The sequence below is a fragment of the Mobula birostris genome, chromosome 10, assembly GCF_030028105.1.
Source record: "Mobula birostris isolate sMobBir1 chromosome 10, sMobBir1.hap1, whole genome shotgun sequence".
NCBI classification, from domain to species: Eukaryota; Metazoa; Chordata; class Chondrichthyes; order Myliobatiformes; family Myliobatidae; genus Mobula; species Mobula birostris.
In genome coordinates this window covers 46,329,144-46,351,061 of record NC_092379.1, presented here as the reverse complement: position 1 = coordinate 46,351,061, position 21,918 = coordinate 46,329,144, and the positions used below count along the sequence as shown (strand labels likewise).

The window sequence follows — 21,918 nt, the reverse complement described above, 5'->3', positions numbered from 1 at the left end:
GCGGAAGTGAGAATTTAAAATTATTGGTGACCATCTCAGCCAGTTGAGCATCACAGGTTTTTAACAGCCTGGTAACCAATCTGTGGTCTGTGTGAGTTCGTGAAGGATCATCCATGTTTTGATGGTCAAAGTGAACATAGAATACACTGAGCCCATCCCGGTACTAAGCTTTTGTCAGTACCTCCAGTGGAACTTTGTCTTATTGTGCGTTTCCCCCTAGCCGTCAGTCTGTGGTTTTGTATTGCCATGTGCTCTTGTTTGTTTTCATGCCCCATGTGCTCCTGTCCCAGCTCCTGCTCTACTCCGGCCCCTGTATTACTGAGAACTGCGCCTCTCACCTGTTTCTCTTTATTATCTATTTTGCTGCCACTTCTGTCGCGTTGTGCTCCACCTATCATCTGCCTCTCTGTTTATTGCTCAGTGTATTTCAGTCCTGTGTTTTCAACTGATTGTTGCCAGACTGTACCAGTGAATTTTCATCAGCCTTTCCATCATTCGTATCTGAACTCTGTCCGTCTGAATATCAACTCTGCCTATTTCCCTGACTCTAGTTTTTGGATTTCTTTGGATTTTTTGATCTCTGCCTGAACTTTGACACCGATTTTGTTTGCACCTAGGGATTTGTTACTCAATTAACAGTACTGTGTGCACAGCACGGAGTCTGCGATTGAATCACTGCTTCAGAGTCCTGACAGCATTGTTATCACAAATGTCGCCGTGTTTTCTCTTTGTAAGAGGAAATGACATTAAGTACTTGTCACATTGGTCGAGCATCCTTCTGTGGTTCAAGTTTGGTCCGAAATTGTCACGTTTTGCCGTGAAATGGCTTTCAGGAGATTGTATCTGAACCTTTTGTATTTTGCTTGGTCGCTAGACCTGAATGCCACTGATCTGCCCCTCAGCAGATTGCGAATCTCATCGTTTATACAGGGCTTCTGATTGGGCATCACTGTCATCAAAAAATTTGAATGAAGTCCCCGACTATGATTTGTTTGCTTATAGTGGTTGTGTGTGTGTGTGTGTGTGTGGGGGGGGGGGGTTGTGGTGGTAACGGGGTTGTTGACATTGGCTAATGGTTAAATTGTCTCTTTATAGGAGGCATATAAAAGTAAAAACACACTTTTAAGGTAAAGGAAGTAAAAGGGTGAAAGGATTGCAAGGGATCTAGATTGATTTTATCTCTAAGGGAATGTCGATTGCCTAGAATACAGTGACCAAAGGGAGCGGTGAATCAGAGTCGTTAACAGCATTTAAAATGTATCTGGAGGAGCACAGGAATGATCTCTGGGGCTTTGAGCCGAGTGCTGGAAGATGGGATTAATACGGACATGTACTCACTGGTTAGCATGGACCTATAACATTGCTTCCCACATTGTCACCAAGCACGACCTTGAAAGAACGAACCATGGGTTTGTGCCTGATGGCGGCACTGTTGAAAAACAAACATTACCTTTATGTTCCTTCATCTGCCTTCTACAACCGCGAAAACACCAATTTCCGCCGCGCATCCCCCTTTAGCTTATCTGACCCAGTCCAGAATATTTACCACATCACTCGTCCTATCCTTGAAACCCAGTCAGACAGTTTTAAAATTCTTGTCTCTCTTCTCAACTTTCTTTCCGATCTTATCCTTCCGATCTCTGTGAACTCTGACTCTGTCAATCTCCAAACCACGCTCAGTTCCCCGATCATCTCCCACTGATCATCCCCATACTTTGTCATGTTACAATTATCTTTTAAATGTCGAGGCCGTCCAATTCCTTCAGTGAACGTAGTGCTTTCTTAACATGGCCACTATCTTTAAAAAAAAAACTACCCCATTGCTCCAGCTTGTGTAAATATCTCCAAATGAGTTTCAGTATAAATTGATTCTGATTCTGAGTAGGACACTGAACGTAGAACATGGACACAGAACTGAGCAGTTCTTGGCCCAAGTGCTGTGCCGATCTATATCAATCTACTGCACGATCGATCCCAGAAACCTCCATTTACTCCAGTGGACAGTAGATTCCGCTTAATTAGGACACATCGGGACCAGTACAGTTTGGCCCAATTGGGTGGCTGCCCCAATTAGGGGAAGTTTCATGGAAATATTTTAAAACATATAAAAAAAGACAAACTACGGTTTAAATAAGTAACAAATTATTCAAATGAAATGCATAGCAAATTAGAGCACTAATAATACTACTACAGTACTATAAAATTTTAGTTCGTAGGAATTATAATGGTAGGAATTAATCCACACTGTATGCTGTCCTGTTCTTTTGATTGACTGTGAACACATCAGCGCAGGCACGTTGTGTAGATAATGGACTGCCTTAATACAATGCAGTCGAAACATTCAAGATAATTGTCGAAACCTTCAAATGCTTCGTATTTTCTAATTGTTGAAGTAGTCAAATTGTTTCATTTTCAGTCCCGGCCGTCTCCACGGCTGAATATTTGAAAACGCAGCGAGCAAAGCATTTCCGAATTGTTTTCCTGCTTACTTCTAACCAGCTAACAGCGACAAAAAAAAAAAAACATTGCTTCATGGATACAAACACACACAACAGACGCTAATAAAAAAACTGTTCTGTCTAAGCACAATGTTCGCCACACAAGTGAACGCGACTGACCCTAGTTGGAAACTTTGACAACAATCTCGTGTCTCAGTGAACTTGGATAGTGTGCTAAATAAATGAAGGGAATCCCGGATGATGTTTTCAACAGCTTTTGTTCCTTCATAATTGTCCCAAATAAGCTGCTGCCCCGATTAAGCAATGACCCACTTAACCATAATCCACCGCATGTGCCTATGTCGGAGACTCTAAATGTTCCTCTTAACCACCATCGCAGGCAGACCTTTCCAAGCACCCATAACTCTCAAAGGAAACATTAAAAAAATCTCTGGCATCTCTCCAAATCTTTACTCAGCTCCTCTAGTACTAGCCATTGCCTCACTGAGAAATTGGGCTCTCTATGCTTTTCGTAACCGGAAACGCCTCTCTTCCACATTCGCTCCAAAGAGGAAAGCCCTGTATCGCACATGCCTGCTCTCCAATCCAGGCTGGATTCTGTTAAATTTCCTCTGCACCCTGTCTAAAGCTTCCATATCTTTCCTATACTGAAGTAAGCAGAACTGAACTTGCTTTATTATAGAAAAGTCGTGGAAGCATTAAATGTGGTGTAACCAGAGTTTAATAGAGATCCAACATTACTTCACAGCTCCTGAAAAAAAATCCTCAGTGCAACGTCCATCTGCCATTTTTCCACCCAGCCCTGCATTCTGCCTATATCTGGTTGCTGCCTACGACATCCTTTTGCACTAATCACAATACCGCCAATGTTTGTGTTATCTGCAAACTTACTAACGCACCCTGCCACTTCCTCACCCGTCTCCTTTGCAAACAAACTAACTCACCGTTCCTCCTCCACACCCATCTCCTTTGCAAACTTACTAACTCACCCTTCCACTTCCTCATCTATATTAAAAAAAAAACACAAAAAGTAGGTGTCACAGAACAATCCCTGCGGAGAACCACTCGTCACCAACCTCCAGGAAGAATACCCTCTATGCTCCACCACGCTCTGACTTCTACTGGAAAACCAAATCTATTCCGTGCAGCTAAGCTTCTATGGCTCCCAGGTCTCACGTCTGTCGGGAAAAAAGCCTGCCTCGAGGAATCTTGTCAAATACATTTCTAAAATCCATATACAACACATGCACTTCTCTACCTTCATCATTTTTGTCATAACCTTCAAACATGCTCGTGAGGCGCGATTTCCCCCTCATAAAGCCAGCAAGGTTTCGTAACTAAAATTCCACCGCATCCTGTTGTGACTGAACGAATGAACCATTCTGCGAACTTTTTAAACTTCACTTCATTCGCTCATGTTATGATTTTGTGACAGAAATTATTTTAACCCTGACATTCATACGACAATATTTCATAATAGTTTCAATGAAAAAACAATCATTTTGATGAATGTATCCAAATATCAAATAGTATATTGCGAAGCGCATTGCAACAGGAATTTGCAAGTGCCACTCGTTCACTTTAATGCAAATATGGTTAAAATTTATTGAAATGTTCTGGATATATTTAAAACATCTGTTTGGAAAGTTACTGATTACATTTAATCGACAGCGATAAGCAAACAACTTGATTAAAATTATTAACGTACGATTAAGGTCGAATATTTAATTAATTTGTAATAGTCATAATTAAAATTAATTACACTGGTTTAATAATTTCCGTTTTTTTGTAACACGGCAAAATCTCCAGAAGATTATTTGATTGATCCTTTGCCTCAAAAGACGTTGCTTGTCTGAGTTGAATCTTTACCTTATTTCCTTTACTCAACATGCGGATTTAATTAGCATTGTGGTTAGGTTTTGTCAATAGTCAGTGTAGCATTGAAATAGACACAGTATTTAAAAAAAAGTATTTGTAGGCATATGAATTTTAGACCGGAATTATCAATGGTTAAAAAAGCAGTCAATTAGCATTATACTGAAATCTCTTGGTTGACATTCTGACAATAATTTGTCAGAGTATTATAATAATAATTATTATAATAGGTACTCCTGTAGGAATAAGTAAAGCTGGTTCTACTTTGGAGCACAGCATGTTCATTTGGTTGCAACGCACACAAAATGCTGGCAGAACTCAGCAGGCCAGGCAACATCTATGGACAAAAGTAAACAGTCCATATTTCGGGCAAAGACCATTTATTAGGACTGGAAAGGAAGGGGAAAAGTTAGAATAAGAGGCTGAGAAGAGGGGAAGAAGAAGTCCAAAATGGCTGGTGATAGGAGACACCAGGACGGGGAAGGTTTCTAGTAAAGAACTGGGAAGTTGATTGGTGAAAGAGATAAAGGGCTGAGGAAGGGGAAATCTGATAGGAGAGGACAGAATGCCGTGGGTGAAAGGGAAAGTGGATGAGCACTAAAGGAGACTGATTGACAGGTAATTGTTTGCTTTATTTGAGGTCTTGAATATACATTATGTGATTGGGCACCATCCCATCTATTAGCGCCAGAAAAGTGTTGTCATTTATTCGGAACTGCAGACACGCATCGTATGGAATAGCTACTCTCGTGGCAAATAATCAATAAGCATAAACAGAAGTAGTAATCAGTATATTCCTTTGTAGAATTGCTGTCTGAGAGAATACCTTAAATGGAACAATGCAATTACTTCCAAGATCCAGTAGATCTTCTTCAAGTTTTGTTATTCGCGCAATTTCTTTATAATATTTTCACATGGTTTGCTAGTTATAATCACCCACCCTCCAACATGATTTTTCTTTTATAAAGGAAGGTAACTGATTAAACTGCAGGACACACAGAGTTATAGTTTGCTTGATTCAGTAGCCTTTTCTTAGCGCAGAACCTTGAGTATAAACATTATTTTGAAATGCAGACAATGGAGAAGATACGAAGAGTCGATTCGAAACAACTCCCAAGTTGTCTTTTGTCAGTGAATATGGATAGTAGGAGAGGGCGCCGCTCATAAGGTCAGACTAAACTGATAGATTTGTTCAAGTATGAAATTGGAATACCTGATTGCAAGGTGCATTTAATTCTTTCACATTTATGGTAGATTCCAATCTTTCACTGCTGGACAATTATTTCACCACAGTTTATTTTACATTATTCAGAGGAATACACTTTGCATTTCATTGCTTTGCAACTTTTCTGTGAAATTCCAACCAACACCAGTTATTGACATAGCAGAAATCAGAATCAAACTGATAGGATAAAGAGAAACAAAATTATAAATTCACACACACAGCATCAAAGCTTTTATAAATGTAGCGGTCTGATGTTATCATCTACAGAAGAGATTCTGCAGATACTGAAAATTCAGAGCAACATGCAAAATTCTGGAGGAGCTCAGCAGGTCAGGCAGCATCTATGGAGCAGAATAACGATCGACTTTACGGCCGGAGACCTTCATCAGGACGGACACCATTAGTTGGATGTCTTCATTTGACTTCGGGTCCATGCAAACGAAAGCTGAATCTGCGTCTGCGTCAGCATTCTCTACTTTACCTGTAATGAGAGAACACGAACAGAGAATCCGGTGAACATCCGAGAGAGGCAAACTGTCAAACCGACCGAATGGATCGAAAGAGTACAGTAACAAAATAAAATGTTTTAATATTTTCCTTGTAAATTCGTGGATTTATTATCAGCTAGAGGCTACATTTTTACAGGAAAAAAGATTGGTCGATGGGCTCGTTGAGTCCCTATGTTTGCAATCAACATCTGATCCGTCATATGTCTAATGTGAAGGAGTTGGTGTATTTTACCGTTTGCTACTTAATCTGCACCTGGTGCCGCGTGGTGTAATGTCTGTGACTGTTCATATTTTCTTTAACCCGCCTCAACGAACTAACACTCTAAAATTCACTGTTTACAACTTTACATATTATTTTCGTGAGCAAGAACCAGTATCTGCGTTAAACACAAAGAATGAATTTTCCCTTGGCAGGTTTTGAACTGTTGTACAGTTGGTCAGCACCGCTGGACGTAAAAGGAGGAATATTGCAAAACAAGGCTGCGAGTAATCAAGGTGTGTTATGGAGCACTCGGCTTCATTACACAATAGATAGATGTCGAAAAGTATAACGTGCGCCCGAAGGCAGTCTTTGAATAATGCCCACATTTTTAGTCTGCATAATGAAGGACAACTTTTTTTGCACTGAAAATATGGCAAACGTTTAGTAGTTTCTTTATTGGAATGAGTAACTTGCCTCACGAGCAAGAATTGAAAGGATTGCAATTACACATAATGGAGTTCAGAATCATGTACGCTGACGTTTTGAAGCAAGTAAAATTGTATTGTGCATGATAAAGATGAACATTGTCAAAGTTTCCACGAATGAGTGACCTACAACAAAGAGAAACACACACAAAATGAAGTAGGGACTCAGCAGGTTAGACAACACCTATGGGCGGGAATAAATAACTGCCGTCCTGAACATCGACTCTATATTCCTCTCCATAAATAATGCCTGACCTACTGAATTTGTCTAGCATTTACTGTGTGTTACACAGGATACTATCATAAGCAGAATCTTGTGTTTATAATCTGCAGCTAAGAGATACATTTTCTGAATAAAGAGCAATCGTGGACTGAAAAAAAGGTTCGAGGACTTGTTACAGAGTACAGATCATAGTGTACTTTGGAGATCCCGTATTTGCACCAAGCAGACTTGAAAGCCCAAATGAATCGATAATGAGATCACCTAAGATCTCAATGAATGACAGTTCGGGGGTTTGATTTGTCCACTCATTCTTCTATATTGTATCTTCCTGTTTTTTTTTATTGTCACTAACTTATCTGGTTGTATTCCGTTTCTGAGCCTTCTGCTGAATGTTTCAATATACAATTCTCACAGAGCAAGGGCGGCTGTGGTCAAAACAACGCTTTACACTACCAGCGACCAGCGTTCAATTTCTGCCGCAATCCTGTAAGAAAATTTTACGTTCTCCACCTTGACCGCGTGGGTTTCCCTCGTGTCTCAGGTTTTAACCCACACTCTGTTTGGTCAATTTATAGATAGATAGATAGATAGATATACATACTTTATTGATCCCGAGGGAAATTGGGTTTCGTAACAGCTGCACCAGCCAAGAATAGAGCATAAGTATAGCAATACAAAAACCACAGACAATCAAACAAGAATATGCAAACTATGCCAGACGGAAATAAGTCATTGTAAATTGTTCCGTGATTAGAACAGGCGGAGCAGCACATTTAAGTTGCATGAACGATGTCCTGAGTTTTAGGCAATAACCCACCTTCAAAAATAATAGGACTAAATACCAAACATGCCAGCATTACGGCGAACGGGAAAACGCGTTCCCGTTCCCTTGAGTGCAATTGAAAGGAATGTTGGGTCGGTGATAAGACGCACAGAAACATCATTACTGGCTGCTACGCTGAACGGAATCCGCATTGCAATGTAGAAGTAGAGGTTTTAAATAATGACAACAATGAAGCATAATGGCACAGTATCTCATTATGGAAACGTACAAATGAAAATTATTCAGTTTTTAGTCACGAAATGTTGGACGCGCTGAGCAGGCTACGCACAGCGGCGCATAACGGGAAGAAGCTAACGTTTTGAGTCCAAAACCACTCGTCTGGACAGGGTGGTGACGAATTGGTTAATGCGACAGCTAAAAGCTGAATATGCCACTTTCTCATAGGCGTTGCCAACAGCGGGGCCGTGGATTGTGCCCAGCAGGCTAGGCTGTACTAATGGAGAGAGAAAATTTGAAGGAAATCGCAGATGGATTACTGATAGAAATGGTCATTTCTGGTGGAAAATGAAAGTGTGAACTACACGAAGCTGGAGAACTTGACTTTTCAGGCGCGAGAGCAGATGGTGGAGAGCAACGAGTGCAATAAGTGTAGTTTTTCTGACGGTGTGAAATAATGTGGTCTTTATGATCAGACAATAAGAACAGAAAATGAAGGAAGGAAAGGTATGAAAACAAAGATTGAGTTCAGAGCACAGAAACGGGCCCTTCAGCCGACTTCGCTCCGAGAGACCTACCTATGCTCATCCAACATTACTCGCATTCGTGAACAGCATTCGACACCTTTTCTAGTCAAGTAATTTTCTAGATGACTCTTATATTTTGTTGGTTAATGTGCTTCCACTTTCTCAGGAAGTGTTTTCATTTCCACGTTAGCTTGTGCATCAAGTTCCATTCAACGGAACATTACAAAAATTGTAACTATCCACCCCAACTATATTAATCATAATTCATGTGATTATGCTTCTCTCAAGCGTGTCCTCGTCCTCCTTAGATCCAGAAGAACAAGTCAAACCTGTCATTTTTCTCTGATAGCTGAAGTTTTTCGATTCAGTCAAGAGGAATGCCCTCTACATTCTGTTCAGCACCATCACGTGAATGTTATAGAATGGTGATGAGAACTGCACAAATATTCCAATTGCGATCCAGCCACTAGTTCATAAAGTCTGAACATGAAGTTCGAGTTATTTTAATATATTATTGGTCCAGTGAAGAAAGCTTCTACATGCATTCCATAGTGCACTATCCTCTTGTGATGGCACCTACAGGGAACAATTGACTTATACACCAGGGTCTCTCTGTTCATCAAAAATTCGTAGTCTCCTATCACGTACAGTGCATGCTCTAATCTTGGAGTATTTGACTTTTCAAGAGGCATCACTTCATTTGTAACAGGACTAACTTGCTTCTGACAATGTTCTGATCAGCTCTCCCACTTATCCTGCTGGATCCATTGATAAAGTTTTTCACCATTTATGACACCAGCGATTCTCGTGTCATCAGCAAACTTACTAATAAGACCTTCTACATTGAAATTCAAGACATTAATAAATATCACAGTCAGCAATGATCCCAGCAGCGAACATTGCGATGCACCACTGTATACACACGTCTAATCTGAAAAGCATCACCCTTCACTAAGTTTTACCTACTGTGTTCAAACCAATGTTTGATCCAATTTTCCAGTTTGCTTTGGATCCTATGCGCTTTGACTGTCATGATTTATCTGTCGTTCATGCTTAGCCTCGAGAAAGTGAGCTACTTTCTTGAACTGTTTTAATGCTTCTGTTGAAGCAGAATGTACACTGCTGTTGAGTAGTGAGTTGAGTTACAGGATGTAACACATCGAACCTGAAGGGAAGGGACTATAGGGCATTTCCAAGTCAGGATGTGGTGTGCATTGAAGAAGAAAAAATACCCGTGTATTTGAAGCCCCTGGCTATCGCAACATCTTGTTTTTGGGAAATACTGTCAGAGTGGCTCAGGTGAATAAAAAACAGTCGATTGTGTGCATGTTAAACCGTACAGCAACCATGTACCAGAAGCGAATGAAATAAGGGTTTATGGTTGTAAAAGCAGCGACCGGTGCTGGGGCCTCAGCTGCTCTTAACCTATTTCAATGATATTACTGTTGGAAATACTGTAATGTCTATTTTCTGGGAATACAAGCTAGGCAGCATCATGATCTGTGAGAAGGATTCCGGGAAAATTTGGAGGGATGTGGACAAGAAAATAAATTGCTAATACTTAGCTGATTGAAGGTAAGGTGGAAAACGTGAGGATATCAACTCAGGAGAAATAAATAGAACGATAGCGTATTCTATGAATAGTCGGAGACTGAAAAGTGTTCGGGTTCATAGTGGTCTGCATGTTCTTTTACGTAATGCATAGAATATCAAGAGCAGGTTGTTACAGTTTCTTTTAAATATTGTCTGGAACTAGTGTCGTAGAAATTTCACTTTCACTTGCCACATAGATCTTCCCGCAATAATACATTGACAGCTTCATTTGATGAGGATTTGTGATTAGATTTGAGCAATATACATTCATAAACAACCATCTGTCCTTATCATGGGCAGGAGTTAACATTCATGAAGTTGCTGAAGGGTATTTAAAACCTGCCCTGAGAAGCTAATACGATGATGTCATTGTGCCTGCACAATGATTTTCATCATTTTCTTTGCTGCAATTTATGGCTCCAACCATTGCCAACCGACAACACAACGCCAAGGTAGCGCAGAGGTAGAGCGACGTTATTACAGGTCGGAGCGTTCTGGAGTTCGGAGTTCAATGCCGGTGCCAGTCTTCAAGAAGTCTGTATGTCCTCCCGGTGGAATGCATTGGTTTTCCCGCATGCTCCGCTTTCCTAACACAGTCAAGAGACCGACCGGGTAGGTTAATTAGTCATTGTAAATTGTCTTGTGATTAGGATAGGGTTAATTGGGGTTGTGCAGCTGCTGGGGCGGCGTGCCTCGAACAGCCGGAATGGCCTACTCCGCGTTGTATCGCTAAATAAATGAATCATATTTCACTGTATAATGGGATCTAATTGACAAATGATTGACACAACTTCCTGTAGACTACATTCAAGTTTTCCGTAAAAACGGCAATGGTCTGAACTCCCTACAGCGTGGAATGAACAGTCCTTGTAGATATTCGTGTATTGCATTGTGCGTTGTTGTGAGATCAGGACCGAGCATCATCAACACCATGCGAGATAAAAATAAACTGGCCATAAATGTGGATTCACTCTTCACACCGAGAGGCATATCTATTTTCCTGTTCCATCGAAGATGTATCTATCTATCGATCTACCTATCTATCTATCTATCTATCTGTCTGTCTGTCTGTCTGTCTGTCTAGTTATTTATTTATTTACTTATTTATTTTGAGATATACGCAGAATAGGCCCTTCTGGCCATTCGGGCCGCACCGCCAGCAACCCCCGATATAACCCTGGCCTAATCGCCGGACAATTCAGAATGATCAACAAACCTACCACCCGGTACGTCTTTAGACTGTGGAAGGAAACCGGAGTACCAGGAGGAATCCCATGTACTCCACGGGAGAATGTACAACTTCTTACTGAGAACGTTTCTCACCCAATTATTCACGCCGGTCGTGTCGGAGACTCATCACTAAATCAGCACTCTATCATTTGTGAGTTATTAGTATGTTAATTCTTATCTATTGATCATATTGCACCTGACCTTAAATAAGTCTGTTTACAAGTGTGGTCGATTGGTGTATGATCTTAGAACGTAATTAGAAACGCCAAGAATAGCTCCGTTTATAGTGTCATTCATCAATTAATATTTATACACGTTCTTCCAGCTTTACCCTATTGAGATCCTATTGGTGAGGTATTTTAACACTATAGTTCAGTTTGTCTCCGCATGTTCAACAGAAATCCGATTATATAACTCTAATTTTAGTTGACGCTCACATATGTTATTGTATCGGATCGTCGGAGACGTCTGATTACTAATACAGTACTACAGTAATGATCGTTTCAATCTGCTCATTGCCGACCTCCTGTTGTATTTTTACCTCTTGACTAGGATGTAAAGAACGGAATGGATGTGAGCCTTTTGGCAAATTGTGCTTACTTTTCCGGGTGCTGAAGTTTGCTTTCACAGTAGATTGTGAAAGTGGGTGCGTGACGACGCAGGAGTATGTTGCGTCCTTCTTCCAATCGGCCAAAGTCAAGTAAAGGAGGCTTCTGGTGTTGAAGGTCATATCCTGTTGAAGTGCAGTGGGGAAGCTGGTAGCGTTAGAGTAGAATGCGGCTCCGTCCTTCTGCCACAAAACGGTTATGTCATCGGGGTAGAATCCCGTTATCATGCATGTGAGCGTAGCGATACCCGCAGTTTGAATCTCCTCTGCAGAGGGGGGAAAGAGATGTACCGTTGGTTCCAGTGCTTTGGCTGCAAGAGAAGGTCAACCCGTGTTAATCTCCAAAAACTGTCTTTCCGAAATGTGGTTGAAACGAAACGGTGCAAATCCACAGCAAGAATTGTAGTATCTGCGATGAAGGAAACAGTGCCCACATTTGCATTTGACAATTTTCCTAACTATGCGCTGGTCAAGCTGTTTAAGAATCCGTGCTGAGCGGTCTAATTGTTAGTGAGCCGCTAAGGGTAATGGTGATGATAACTTTCTGTTTGGAAGTGTATCACGAGGGGCGTACCACGGTCCTAAGAGCTTTCTTGTTTGTGATATAACGTTTTGTATGTGCATATAGAAAATATCATTTCTGAGTAATGCATAAGACTAAACTTGGTGGTGTTTTGAATCGCGATGATGGGCGTCAAAAGCTGCGGCAATACTGATCAAATACAATGTTAGATTTTGCGGCAGCAAGTGTACAAATGTAGTCGATGCAATTTGGGAACTGAAGAAGGGGGTATGCCATTAATACAAAATAGATCATTATTAAGGAACATTTATCAACAGAGAGATACTGGCGTTTAAATCCATAGTTCCCCACAAGTGGCAGAGCCGGTAGTTGGTGTGTTGACAAACGAACACGGCATACTTGCTTTCACAGGTCAGGATTAGCAGATGAAATTTAGGATGGTCTATTTCAACTTTATTAAACACTGGTGCCCTCGAGTTTGCACTCTAGTCGCCTCGTTGTTAGGTGAATGGCATTGTGCTGGAACGAGCGCATAAGAGATTCAACTGTATGTTAGCTGGATTGGAGAACGTCAGTTATGGGGAGTAATTAGAATCGCTGAGCTTGTTTTTTTTCTGAAGTGAATGAATCTGAGTAGTGACCCGATAACACCACGCAGAATTATCAGTGACACTGGTAGGCTAAGTAAACAAAAGCATCCGTATGTGTAGATTATGAAATCCAAAGACAGTACGTACTTAAGTTAAGTGGAAGGAGCTTTAGAGAGTACCTTAAGTCACTGCATTTGGCAAACATTTAGTCGATCACTGAAATAGGAAAGACACTGAAATATTTTTTTTTCTGTTGCTGAAAATTGGATTCAGGTAGATGTGAAATAGTTTTGAACATTGGGGTCAGAGGGCCAACTGTATTTTTGTGCAGTATTTTATGACTACAACTTTTTGGAGGGGTAGTGCAAGGATACAACTATTCGAATGCCTGCTGCAAGTATCCAGAAACATTGATTTCGGTCTTGATCTGCTCTACTGGAGTTTATACGGTTGTCGTGTGGCCGTGCGCGTTCTGTTTCAGGTTCTCAATTTCCATATCGAACAGCATGCCAGTACTAGCCACGTCGACTACCATAATTTACTCTTAATGTAGAGTAGAATCTTCTAAGAGTTGTTGAATCTAGGAAACAATAAACTAGATCAAAGTGGAATTCGCTGAATGAGGGCTGAAGCGGGCTTGGTTTCTGTCGACCAAAGGGTCTGTTCCAATGCTGTCGGGTCCTATGACTTCAACAAATCATGCGACGAAATCTTGGGTGGAACGCTATCGGTGTACCACTTGTCAGAAAACCTGTCTTCCCTTGAATAAGATAATGCATCCTGACTCTAGCAGAGGGCAACTCGTTCACCACCATGCCTATTTTCCTCTGAGTACTGCTGCCTGGCATCCAGCAGTTTCTGTTCCTCTTTCTGCATCTACACTGCTTTGCATTTCGATTGTTGTTATTGCACCCACCTTTGGCGTTTCGTGTCCTTTTTGATAGGGGAGCAGCTGATTGACTGTCCTGCACCGAGCAGGAGTATTCTACCCCGCTGTCCCACTCGGCCACGCTGCTGGTCAAACGGCCGACTGTCACGTACTGACTCCCGATCTTTGCTGCTTGTTCTGTTTGAACGCCATCAGCTCTTTCCTTCCCAACCACTGTCCAAGAGATGGAAACCTCAGCTGGAGTTGTAGCGATCACTTCGCACACCAGTGTGGCAGTTTTGTTCATCCACATTTATTCAACGGTGGGATCACCGAGAAACAATGCGAATTCTAGAAGACGTACAGTCATTGAAAGGACTCGTGACGAATCTGAAGTTTAGCAGGGATTTCCATTTATTAATAACCTGCTACAAGTTAAAAGCTTAAGGTGGAAATTGTTAATTTTAAATCATGCTTAAGTCGTCTTTTCGTGAACCCTTGAGTTAGATCATGACCACACGCTACTCTTCTATACTGAAAAGAAAAGAAAATGGTTGAAAATGAATAACGTATCGTCATTCATAGACAAGTGTGGCGAAGGATGGAGGGAGAGATACAGCCGGACATCCCCGGAAAGTACGACAGTGATAAAACACTGGCGTGGGGAAGGGGTAGTGGCTTGTTGCAGAACGGTCAATGGGATGCAGCGAGACAGAGAGATTGGCTGAGAGAGGACAGAACACAGGTAGCTAGAAGATGGAAGTGAATGTTCGATGGAAAGAAGTGCTAAATACATATGCATTGTTCGATCTATTTATGCAAGAATGAAGGACCAGTTTAGCACAAGGTTTAACTGTCTGATAAGTCGAGTGGCTGCCTCGACTACTTTCTTCCTTTCATTTATTTATTTTCCAAAACTTTCACTATTGCATGCTGATACCAGCTACAAATATAACACAACAGTAAAAATTAATGAGCTGTTAAATTTGAAAGTTAAAGAAGATCACGGAAGATTTTTGTTTTACCGCTGCTTTCCTGTGCTTATCTTTTAAGATGTCCGGATTCCTTAGAATCATTTCAGATATACAAATTCTATTCGATGCATTAACATGATCAGAAATCAATATTCACTGAAGCGCCATGACGTCTTCTGACTACACTTCGCAATATTTCCTCGTAATTCTTACCTCTGATATTTAATGTTTGCTGCCTAAACATTCCGAATCACACTCCTATCTGTCCCTTACCCGAACTTGACACTGGCACTCATCTTAATCTTTAGTAGCCTGGTTATTTTAAAATCTTGTCTGTAGATGATTACAGCCCACCAAATGAAATACTGAGGACGAAAGTGGAAATACTGCACCTATGGATTGGGAACTGCTTCTTACCTGACTGAGCTCGTATTTCTTTGCGGATGTTGCTGCTGGTTGCAGAGTGGGATACTTGGCACGAGTACACAGCACCACTGGCCCATTCGTTCACAGGCACTTTGAGCACACTTGCTGAAGTAAACGTTTCGCTTGAACTTTCAGTGGAAGAAGTGGTGGTAAAGCCGGACTGTACGGCTTGTCCGTTTTTCTGCCAGGTCACTGCGATGTTTTCAGGTAGGTATTCGCTCATGAGACAAATCAATTGCACAAAACCCTGTGCTTTTTGTTCGGCAGTTGCAGAATAGACAAGATTGATGTTTGGCGGAGTCGGTTGTTTTGCTAAAATTAACAAAAACAGAAGTCTTTGAATTGATTGGATCAATTTTACGTTGTTCTTCTGACAACTTGTAAGGCATAAGACAACTACAATATTCCTTGCATCATAGGAATCTCTACATGTCAAGAGCTACGTTAGCTCTTCTAAGACCTTTCGGCTGAAGGGATAACTGAAGCTGAGATATTTCCTTCAGCATAATGGTATCACAGCTTACAGTGATTTGTTTTTTATACCTTGAATGGTACTTTGAAATTTCGCCTGATTACTCTTCGTCGTATCAAAGCTGTCGTTGGCCGTACGACTTAATTAGAGGAGAGAGATTGAAAATCTAGCTGTCAGAATAACATCTCTCACTCAAATTCAGCAAGACCAAGGAGTTGATTATTGACTACGGGAGGAGAAAACCGCGGGTCCATCTGCAGGTCCTCATCTAGGGGTCAGAGGTGGAGAGAGTTAGCAACTTCAAATTCCTATGCGTTATCATTTCAGAGGATCTATCCAGAGTCCAACTGGTAAGTGCCCTTAGAAAGAAAGCACTACTCTCTTACAATTTTGAAAAGATCCGGCATGTCATCGAAAACTTTGACACACTTAAGTAGATGTTCGGTGGAGAGTATACTGACTGATTGCATTACGGTCTGGTATGGAAATATCAATGGCCTTGAACGGACAGCCTACAAAAAAGTGGTCGTGGATACAGCACAGTTCATGACGAATACAACCTTCCCCGCTATTAAGCGCATCTATACGCAGCGCTGTCGCAGGAATGGAGCATTTATTTTCAAGGACCCTCAGGGTCCAGGCCACGCTCTCTTCTGGCTGCCGCCATCAGGAGGGAGGTACAGTAGCCTAGGTACCCAAACTAATTGGTTCGAAAACAAATGTTACCCCTTCAACATCAGGTTCTTTAACGAGAAGGACTACCTTCACTCAACTTCATTCCCCCTGACATTGAACTGTTCTCACAACCTGTGGGCTCAGTTTAAAAAAGAATCATCTCATGGTGAGGATATTTATTGTTTAGTTATATTATTTGTTTCTTTTTTTCTGTTTGATTTGCACAGTTTCCCTCTTGCCCTTTCGTTGTCCGCCTTAATGTGTGCGTGTTTTCATTGATTCTATTGTGTTTCATGGTATCTTCTGTGAATGCCCGCAAGAAAATTAATTTCTGGTTTGTGTATGATGACGTATATGTACTTTGCAATTTGACGATTATGATATGTATTAGTCGCAGAAAAAGCATGAGTAAGGTAGGCTTGCTAAATGGTAATCGTATCTGAAACGTCACCAGTCTGTCCATATTACAAAATATAGTATTTTACAGACTCCACAATTTTCGACTAGGTTTACCTGAACGGGACAAAAGTTATTTTGCAACTTCAGCAAGTTTCCATTTTTCTCAAACTGCAAGTTGCTGTAGATGATTGTTGAAGTGCACTGAATGTGGGAATCAACAATGCCCGGTTGACAGTGTATCTACTGAGATAGAGCTGGCAACAGATAACATTGATCATAATGCCACTTTAATTTTCCGAGTCCACCCTACCAATTAATGATCTATTTTTACACTATGAGAGACAATTTGCAGTGCCCGGTTCGATTGCTGATTGATGTTGTGTACTTGGATTTTCAGAAGGCCTTTGATGAGGCAGCTAAACATGCTACGAGCCCATGGAATTACAGGAAGATTCTAGCATGGATAAAGCAGTAGCTGCTTTGCAGGAAACAAAGCGAGCCTTTTCTGTCTGGCTGCAGGTGACCAGTGGTGTTCCACCGGGATCTGATCGATTCTTTTTACGTTATATGTCAATGATTTGAATGATGTAATTGATAATATTGTTGAAACGTTTGCAGATGATACGAAGATAGGTGGAGGGCGGCTAGTTTTGAGGAAATAGAGGGGCCCTAGACAGATTAGGACAATCGGCAGGCAAAGAAATGGCAGTTGAAATACATTGTCAAGAAATGCATGGTCAAACACCTTGGTGGAAGAAATGAAAGAGTTAACTATTTTCTAAACGGGGAGGAAATGCAAAAAAAAAAAAACTGTGCCGCAAAGTGGCTTGGCAGTGCCTGTGCAGGATTCCCTAAAGGGTAATTTACAGGTTGAATCTATGGTGAGGAAGGAAATGCGATGTTAGCATCCATTTCAAGATGACTAGCATATAAAAGCAAGAAGGGAATGCTGAAGCATTATAAAACACTGGTGAGGCCTCAGATGGGGTATTGTGAGCAGTTTTGGGCCCCTTATCTTCGAAAGGAGGCGTTGAAACTGGAGAAGGTTCATAGGAGGTTCACGAAGATGATTCTAGGATTGATTGGCTTGTCATATGAAGAGTGTTTAATGGCTCTGGGCCTGTATTCGCTGGAATTCAGAAGAATGAGGCGTGATCTCATTGAAACCTATCGATAGTGTGGACATGGGGAGCATGTTTCCTATAGTGGGAGAGTCTAAGACCAGAGGAAACAACCTCAGAATAGACAGGCGCTCTTTTAGAACGGATATCAGGAGGAATTTATTTAGCCAAAGAGTGGTGAATCTGTGGAATTCTTTGCCACATGAAGTTGTGGAAACCAGGTCTTTATGTATATTTAAAGCTGAGGTTGATAGATTCTAGATTGGCGAGGACACGAAGAGGTACGGGGAGAAGGCATGAGATTGGGTAGGAGGCGAAAATTGGATCGGTCATGATGAAATGGAGGTGCAGACGCGATGGGCCAAATGGCCTAATTCTGTTCCTGTCTCTTATTGTCTTATGGCCTTATGGAGTGAAACTGATGCAAACTCGTGAAATGAGTAGTTTGCGTTAAATCCATTTAGTCAGGAAGGTGCTGGACTGCCCGTAATTGTCGCTACGTTTCCAGCGCATGCCCACATTCACTAAACCATAGCAGACATCTTTGGAATATGGCTGACATTGTAATAGGACAATGCTAACTGCTCACTAGAATCACAGGGATGGGTACTTGGGTCCCGAATATTTAAAATTAGTCTCCGAGATATGGACTAAGGGAATATGGATATTTAGAAAGAGTTATGGAGAAGTGCAAGACACACAAAAGCGTTGCCGTTAGCGCAACACTATCACAGCTCGAAGTGTCAGTGTACAAAGTTCAATTCTGACGCCGTCTCTAAGGAGCTTGCTTGTTCTCCCCATGACCGTGTGGGTTTCCCAGGTACTGTCATTTAATTCTATCGTCCAAAGTCAGAATGGTTAGTAAATCGTCCTATGATTAGGCTAGGGTTACATAAGTGAGTTGCAATAATTCTACGTTAATCCATTTTAGTTTATTCGCCCCCACAACCACATCAATTGCATCAAATTCTATCATTGTTCTAAGCACTGTAGACAATACTAATTTGCCAGTTAGCTAACCAACAGCATGTCTTTCGGATGTGGGAGTGAAATGGAACATAAATATGGGATTTCCCCTTTAGGATAGAGATTAGGGAAATATTTAATTTCTTTCACAGGGTATTGCAAATGTTGAAATTATTCGAATGCAGAATGAGAAAATTGGCATAATTTTTAAAGCAGAGATCGTTTCGGACATACAAAGAAAACGGTCATCGCATATTACAGAAGGAGGGGAGATATAGAGCTTATAATAAGACTGACGACCATGAAGTGAAAGAGTAGTCCAATACATTTTATTGGACTGAAGAAGAGGTGCTGGTATCAGACAGCTTCCCTTCGATTGCAGGTAGCATAATAAAATAGAAAGGGTGTTGATGGTGTTTCTAAATATTTAATAAATTCACCCTCTGGTACTCTTCTCAAATGTCGATTCCTTCTCAGTTTCTCAGTTAAGTGCATGGAATGGACTGTGCTTGACGTCTGAGAAATTCCTTTCCCAAAAGCATCAAAACGCAAGGGGAGGTCTACATTAATTTGGGTGAAAATTAGCCGGGTAGACGGAGTAATACACCACAGCGCTATATACGAAAAAAGGCGATGTTGTTTACTTGCTTATTTAACAAAACAAAAACACAAGTGGAATTGTACCGGGTTCCCACAAAACTCCATAAACAACGAGATTCAGAGGACTTTTAAACACGACTAAACTCGGACAAAGGATCTTTACAGCATGTTTAAAACTAAGAAAGTTGAAGCAAACAAATAGCAATAAGGTCAAGTAAATTGGACGAATGATGGATATTTTTGCAAATTACTTCCCTGACATTTGTCGGTCTCATAATAGTGTCAGAGGTTTGCTTACATTTGAGTTTGCTTTGGGAAGGATCTACTTGTAGACGCTATCATTCAATTGACTGATGAAAATTAAAACCCGTTTCGCAGCAATGTTTCCATTGCAACCTATATTTCAGCAGACTGCTTCAATGATGACAGTTTTATCTTTTGTACCACAAAACAGTCTGATTAACACTGTAAACCTTTATAATCTACATATGGAATGTCATTCATTAAGATCTGGAGTGTAGCATTTAATTAAATATAGCGCCGTGGCAATTGACTAAAGCATTCAGCGAGATGGTACAGACTTAATATTATTGTGCTCCGCTTTCAAAGACGATATTGATTATGTTGGCATTCATTCAGTATCTTTTCCGGCCTTGCGCACAGACCTTTAGCCTACTTCTGCCCTCCCTGAACACTCTCACCATTGACACCAAATTATAACTAAAGTTATATAAGTCCAACGATTCTGACAACATAAAATTTGTTTCAACCTGGTCTTCTAAATGTATGGATTTGTTAGAGAATGGTATGTGTTTCTAAATAGAAGACATTTCTTTCTTCCATTGCAGCTAAATGGCAAGTTGTTTTTGCAATAAGCATATGTTCTAACAACCCCCTCAAAGTATCAGGTTATTAAGCTATCGATCCCTTCTGTACTGAAACCTATTTCATCTTCAAAGTTCTTTTCTGCATGGGTCTGCAACCATTGGAGAGTAAATCCACACTCAAATATGCCAAGATATGAGGACATGGCACTTACATCAATACAGCAGGTAATACTTTAAAGTAACCGTCGGACGTGGGTGGGGCGTAGCAGGTCGAGGGTAATTTGTGCGCTTCAATTTGTAAAAAATACTCCAACGTTCGTTTTTTAAAACGAGCGAAGGTATTATCTTGGGAGGAGAATGACGTATACTTAAATTCTTCTGGGGTGTCTCAGTGAAATGCTTATACTCCAAAAAAAATAAAATAAAATCATACTGCCCTTTTCAGATTGCATCATTTAAACGAGAATATAATTATACTTGACCTCGGGGAAAAGTACGTGCTTGCTCAAAATGTAATAAAAGATATCACTTACCAGGTTTCACAGTCAGCTTTGTACCAGTTCCGTTATGGTATTTGCACACATTGATTAAGTTGCTTTTCAGCTCAATTCAGAAAGTAATCATTAAAACCGAAAGATAGGCGGAGGCTTTCCACAATAATACAGGAACGAAGGGCTGACCAATATATTCCATTTCCTTCAGTTTCACCCGCCCTTGTATTTATTCAGTGCGCTGTAAGCGCATATGATAATAAAACTGGCATTTCGCTGTTTGAGTACCAGGGACTGTAAGTAGAATTCAACATAAAGGAGAAGTGAAATCGTTTGAAAAGCTATGTTGAGTAACATCCATGCACGTAAAGGCATATTTTGTAATCCTTTTTACAAATAGATGAGCTTAAAAAATAAAACTGTCTCGGAGGTTTGTGCTATGGCTTAGACTACTGTGGCACTGTCGCTTGTTCCTTGGCACAGTGGTTGAATCAATAGCAATAAAGTCTCCATTTACATAACTCTGGGAGAATACTGACGCTGCACCTTCAGCTGTGTCCACTTGGACATAAGCGGCATTGTGACTGTCGCCAACTTAGTACTAATGTACGTTCGCTCTATAGCGGAATCAACTGCTGCTCAGTAATTTTCTTTTCCATAAGAACGAAGCAGTCAGAGATTCTCGCGTGAAAGATTTTCAAACTTTTTGAATTGGCGTGTGCTCAGCTTCGTTACTGTGGTCTTGAGCATTACAGAAATACGTGGCCGTGTCTTCAACAATTAGGTTGCTGATCCGTAGGGAAAAGGACTTTGTTGTGTTGTTGACTGATTCCGCATATCGTCCTCCAATAGACAGCCTATCCCAACCCGATTGACTCGGTCTTTGGATGAACCACGATGTGCTACGCAGGTTACAGTTACCATCTTTTAAAACACAGTTGATGGTCAGAGTTTCGCCTGGTTGTTTTATTGCTTCTCTTGGTGTCTGTTCTACCGATACACTGAAGGCATCTGAAGGAAGGAAAACATATTTAGTCATCGCATATCTGAA

At 40.9% G+C, this 21,918-nt stretch overlaps 1 gene segment (V, D, J or C); it reads right to left on the bottom strand.

Annotated features, from left to right (window-relative positions):
• Positions 1-5,584: 5,584 nt before the first annotated feature.
• On the bottom strand, positions 5,585-21,315 carry LOC140204502 (igW chain C region, secreted form 2-like). The segment is given in 3 exon segments: positions 5,585-6,040; positions 15,308-15,628; positions 20,910-21,315. Coding segments are annotated over 2 exon segments (372 nt in total).
• Positions 21,316-21,918: the final 603 nt, after the last annotated feature.